The sequence below is a fragment of the Chanos chanos genome, chromosome 6 (genome assembly GCF_902362185.1).
Source record: "Chanos chanos chromosome 6, fChaCha1.1, whole genome shotgun sequence".
Lineage (NCBI taxonomy): Eukaryota > Metazoa > Chordata > Actinopteri > Gonorynchiformes > Chanidae > Chanos > Chanos chanos.
This window is the reverse complement of record NC_044500.1, coordinates 7,687,143-7,693,040: the sequence shown is the minus strand read 5'-3', so window position 1 is coordinate 7,693,040 and position 5,898 is coordinate 7,687,143. Positions and strand designations below refer to the sequence as shown.

The 5,898-nt window shown below is 40.2% G+C and overlaps 1 protein-coding gene across 1 annotated transcript; it reads left to right on the top strand.

Annotated features, from left to right (window-relative positions):
• The first annotated feature begins 1,721 nt into the window (after positions 1-1,721).
• zgc:162730 (mRNA decay activator protein ZFP36L1) lies at positions 1,722-3,880 on the top strand. Its single transcript, XM_030778694.1, has 2 exons — positions 1,722-1,816; positions 2,092-3,880. The coding sequence occupies exons 1-2, from the start codon at positions 1,784-1,786 to the stop codon at positions 3,148-3,150; spliced, it is 1,092 nt and encodes a 363-aa protein (XP_030634554.1). The 5' UTR covers positions 1,722-1,783; the 3' UTR covers positions 3,151-3,880.
• The last annotated feature ends 2,018 nt before the right edge of the window (positions 3,881-5,898 follow it).

Here is a 5,898-nt window from a genome sequence, read left to right as displayed (position 1 = left end):
AGCTGACCCAGCTGAAATGAGCAAGTGTTTGTATATACCTGAATTCAAAAAGCACGTGTTTATGACAAAGCAAACCCACCCATCCTGTTTCAGCAAGTGACTTTCCATGTCAAGAAGGTAGAGAGAAGGAATGCAACCAGAGACCAGAGCAACCAGAGGAGAAACGCAACAGAGTGTCACAAGAAAAAAAGGGGGAAAGAAAAAAAGAAAGAAATTAGTCATATCCAATGAGCCATTCCCACCATGTTCTGCCCAGCCAAATCCAAAGACATGGTGAGAGAGAGTTTTATTTTTAACTACACGTGAACAGACATGCCTGCTTTTAGTCTACACTGTCACTGCCAAACCCAATGAAATTCTATCAGAGTCCTTTTAGGAAGCATAACATTGGTGCTCTGGTGTCGTAATCTCATGTAAGAGTGTTGCAAGGCCAACACCAGAGTCTGATGTAATGGAAGTGTTTCATTATTATGATTATTATTTTTATTTTATTTTATTTATTTTTTTCTTTAGTTTTTTTTTTTTCCCCCTTCTCTCTAAAATGACTTCATTTAAACCTGTAACAACATGGCATTTTGGTTAACTGGATGAAAGTTGGTTTGGCCCCGTTTTGTCTCCAAATGCTTTCCAAAATGGAGAATCAATCAAAAGAAGGACATTTTTGTTTCTGTTTATGGAAGACGTAAGCAATCGAGGGAACTAAAATTAGCTGACCTACGTTTAAGCTTCACTTAAAATCCACTCAGATTTATTGCTATGTTTCCGTTACAAACGACCAAAAGAAGAAAAAAAAAAAGAAAAGAAAAAAACCCTCCATGGTGCTCTTCCCTTAATAAAATCCACAGCAGTCATTAGACAAGCTTTAGACTAACGCAAATTGGGGAATTAGTCACCCAGGAGCAGGTGACCATCACACCTCAGCATATTCCCAACCACAGTACAGTTTCAATTTCAGTTTAATTCCTCATTGTCACAAGCACTATCCCATAATAGGAGACAGCTTGGACAGGACAGTTTGCCTCAAAGTGACATAACAATAATGAATAAGAATCCAAAGATCCGCTACCTTTGAGGTGTCCATGTTCAATGTATGCACATAACTACGCATATTTAATAAATAAATAAATAGTTTATACGAACTGCATATTGTTTTATTTTATTTTGTAGACTGAAAAGCAATCTATTTTTTTTCAACAGTGTAAAGAGAGATGTTTAATGTTACTTTTAAAACGTGACAACACACCCATAACTATATTCGGACTTTGGCACGCTACAACTGACATTTTGATACCAAATCGCACCAACCGTGGCAGTATACGATCACGCTGAATATTGGGCATAGACTGACCCTCAGCACTAAACTTTACAACTTGCTCCGATTACCATGAAAATGTCTAAAGATTACTTGTGGGAAAAACTGGGTGCAGCCCAGTGTGACCCCCATTCTTTCATACAACGCGTTAGGCGAACTGGTAAACCAACTGGAATAAACATCCAGTGGGAACAAACAGTCAAAGTGTTACTGTAAATTAATCACGCCGATTCTCGTTGCTGTGTTGTTATTGAAACTGAAACGGTCTTTGGAAGAGGCAGGGCTTTACGACAGCCTACGTCTACGCCACACAGATAGGGAGCGGTGTCCGGGAAGATCAACCATCGCCCCGCCTACAAGACTAACTGTATAAATAACCCCACACGACATTGACAGCATAATAGCACAGTCGCCCGTGTTCTGACACGAGTGTCCCAAAGGCGAAATTCTACTTGACAAGAACACTTCAATATGTCTGATTCACTCGGCGAGATACTCATTAAGGTAAGTTTAATGAGTTCAGTGTTCGTTCATCTGTGTTTTTGTGTATTTATAGACATTTCTTTGAGTGGAAGAGGGCCAAAAATACTGTTAACGGAGTGAAAACAAGTTACGTGGCACAATTTAGGAATCTCGGACGTATAGGTCGTCCTACCTGTGTACAGAAAAAGATGTAGGCTGTTGTTTTTAAATTACTTCCGACTTGGGAAGATCTATTCATTACTGTCTGACAGAAAACAAGTTCATGTAGCTTATTCTCTGTACTGTTAAATTCGCAGAATATGATCAATATGGGATTGGAGGACTCCTTTCCTCAACATCATGAAATGTCTCGTCGAACCAGTCTATCCTCATTCTTTGGTCCAACACCAAAGAACATCAGCCAGAGTTCAGAGCAACTGATTGATGATATCTCTGGTTGGCCACTTGACATCTGGAGCGAGAATGTGTCAAGTAAACCTCGGCACCCCTTCAGACCTGATCGCTCTATGAGTCTGACAGAAAACTGTCTCCCTAACTTCGGTAAAATGAAGACCCTTGAGGTTCCACCGCCTCCTGGATTTCCACCTCTAAACAATATGTTAAGCGCGCCTTCAAACCGCTACAAAACCGAGCTTTGTCGAAGCTTCCAGGAGAACGGGAGCTGCAAATATGGGAGCAAGTGTCAGTTTGCTCATGGCGAGAGCGAACTACGTGGACTTCACAGGCATCCAAAGTACAAAACCGAGGCATGTCGCACTTTCTACAACTTTGGATACTGTCCCTATGGATCCCGCTGCCACTTTATCCACGAGGAGAAACTTACTTCACCTTCAGTGAACCAGAGGGCTCAAGCACCTGTTGACCAGAACCGACGCCTTCGTCAAAGTGTCAGTTTCGCAGGTTTCATGGGCTCACGAAGCTCCCCACCCCCAACGCTATACGAGCCCATGGGCTTCACCCGAGCACCTTCAGTGTCCCCACCCCCGACTGACACTCTATCCCCAGTTTTCAACGAAGCCGGCAACTCGCGTGAAATGTTTCATTTTGGCCAAAGCCGCACCAGTGAGGCGGACATCCACAACATTCCCCTCATCATTGAGCCTCAGAAGTCCTCTTATTGTGTTTGTGGCCACGGAAATAACCTCCCTTCTCTGAACAAACCTTACAGCAAAGAAGACCGTAATAATTCTTTCATCACACAACCGAGCTTACAGCGATTCTCCTCAGAAGATTCCCTCTCAGACCGCGAGAGTTACAGCAGCACAGGAAGCTCGAGCGGCTCTGAGTCCCCCACATTCGACGGCATGGGCGGCAAGCGCCTCTCTGTGTTCGCGCGGATGTCCGTGTCTGAGTAATCACTGCTCTTTCCCACTTTAAGAGACTTTTTAAAAGCTTGAACACCAAAAATTATTTTCTTCCAATCAAAAAAAAAAAAAAAAATCATCGAGTGTGACCTTAGGGCTCTCAAATACTGTTTCTTCGTATTTTTAAATCACTTGCTCAGTGAACCTATTTTGATACACGTCTGCAATCGAAAGCTATCTATTTTTATAAATATATATTCTCCTGCATATTTTCTATCACCCTGTCTTCCATTTGCTCACTTTGACATAGTCGTTTAAAGTCACCAGTGCCTTATTGACAGCTAATGTCGAGAACATAAGTAGATCTTATGTTTATGCAGCTTTACACCGGTTGTGTTGTTGTGTGTCATAAATGTGCTTCAGTTACCTTGTTTATATTTGGAATACAATTTTGTTTTTGTTTTTTTTTGTTGTTTTTTTTTTAAATGTTTGTGTTGAATGAATACCCAACCATTAATGTGACATACTGATACTGGGGTTGGGGTGGGGAGGAACATAACCAGACATTCACTCAATGCGAAATGCACTTTACACGTTAATATTGGGAGAAATTGTCCTTATGTAGCATGCAACCAAAGCATTAGGCTGTCATCTATGGATGTTTGGTTAGTCTGAACAAATGGACTAAATCAGGTGGACAGCTTCTTTTGGGTTTGTTCTTTCTTTTAAACTTGTTTGTTTCCGTTTTTTTTTTTGTTTGTTTGTTTGTTTTTACTTTTAGATTATTTGCTTGCCTTTTTTTCTCCTTTGTTTTCTTTGTTTTATTTTTTGTTTGTTTGTTTGTTTGTTTTAAGTTTCGCATGCAGCTTAAAAAGATATGTATAGCTTTTCTATTCAACAACACCTGTCAAGTTCTGGCAACCTTGGTGGTATCCTGACTCAAGGTGACTTGTCTATTTCATCAGGGACTGTAACAATACAGTATTTCTGTAGCTTAGATTTTCTCCATTTGTATTGTGTTTTTGTAATTGTACAAAACTTAACTAATATATTTATTGAGTATTTATTGACATTATAGCAATGTATTTTGTACTTATTTATCAACAAGTGTCAGGGTCCGTAAAAATGTGAGAAGTGTTATCACAAATGATTAATTAATTTATTTTTAATTGTCCAAATTGAGAAATAAATTAAAATCATTTGAAAAAGTGATCTTGACTTCCTCTCTGTTTTATATTCAACGCACACATTCACCATCTCTCAGCTACTCTACATCTCTTCTTTGAGCCTTGATAAAACTACTGATAAACCATTCACCTTCAAGAAGAATGTTTGATTAAAACCTTCGTGTTTAGATTCACCCAAACAGGTTGTAGTTCTTCAACCAATGGTATAAGCTTAGAGATCTCTCTCTGAAAGCCCCCCCCCCCCCCCCCCCCAATGGAAACCTGTCTGAGTCTGTTGAGTAAACAAAAAAGTGGGATTATGACAGTATTTGGCACAAATATTTCACATAAAAACATTCTGTTCTGTCCCTGTTTGACTCTCTCAAACCCCCTTCTCACCTGGCCTACATGCACCTGCTAACCTCAGAGACCTCCTCTATGCTTGTCAATGGTCTCATTAGCTTTACCTTTAATAAACCCCAATAGGGCTGTACCCTAACGTAAGACATGATAACTCAGAATAAAGCAGGTTCTAGCATTTTTCACAGCTGTGGAGGTTTTCTTTGGTCTTCTGTTTCTCAGAGAGTAGTCACACAGTTTATTTTCGAATCTTTTATTACATCAAACCAACATGCAAATCCTCAGAAATGTCTAAAAAAAAACAACAACATTCATTTGCATTTGCTGTTTTACAAACACTCATTTGCATGTACCACGAGTTGTTAAGATACACTTTCATTATATATATATATATTTTTTGATTGAATATTCTTATCTTATAGAATAAATAAAGCCCACACAGGACACTGTAGCACACGCCTTTATTCCAACTAGACCTGATTAAGATCCATTTAGATTGAAACTTTGACTTGCAATCATAATAAAGGCATGAACTGATGCATCACTCAGTGTGTGGGCCTTCTTCCATTTAATAAATGTATTTCGTTTGCCCAACGCGTAATGAGAGGGGCAGCGCGTGAGATGGCATCCAGTGGCCGCGCTCACGGTTACGGAAAGGTAAAATTCTATTCTTCAAAGCAACTGAACACCTATGCAAAATGACAAAGCCTTGCCCTCAAACTCTGACTGAAAACAATCAGCAGCTGTAGAACTGTCAGTGGGCCCGCATGTTCGATGAGGGGGGGCTGGCTTTTGAGCAGGTTATCAGCGCTAAAGACACGGTGTCGGAGCTGCTTCACCTGTTGTCACAGTTACACTGCAGTGAGGCCAGAGGAGCACTTCACACTGAATAGGTTTTAGAAAGACAGGTGCATACGCATTCCAAAAATGCAAGCAATGTCTTTACTCCAAGGCTGTGAAACCACACAGTCACACAGTCATTCTTTATGTCCGTCACATTTTTCACTCACAACACAACCGCTGTCTACGCACTGGTCTAAGCTACCACTGATTCAACAATCTTAAAATACAGTGAAGAAAAGAAGAAGAACTGTGACACATTCATACTTTATGTCTGGAAACAGTTAAAAGTTCCTCTTTTGGCTGATTCGGCCTTTACCTCTACCCTGTTACCATGCCAGCAAGCTGCAACCTGTTTTTTTTTTTTTTAGACTTAAGTGTGAAAGCACCTGAAAGCTTTCAGTTTCTGAGACAGCAATGTGTACTCTGACAC

Coding starts and splice junctions, on each gene's coding strand:
- zgc:162730 (XM_030778694.1), top strand. CDS start 1,784: ATGTCTGATTCACTCGGCGAGATACTCATTAAG. Junction 1,817..2,091: donor TCGGCGAGATACTCATTAAG/GTAAGTTTAATG, acceptor TTAAATTCGCAG/AATATGATCAATATGGGATT.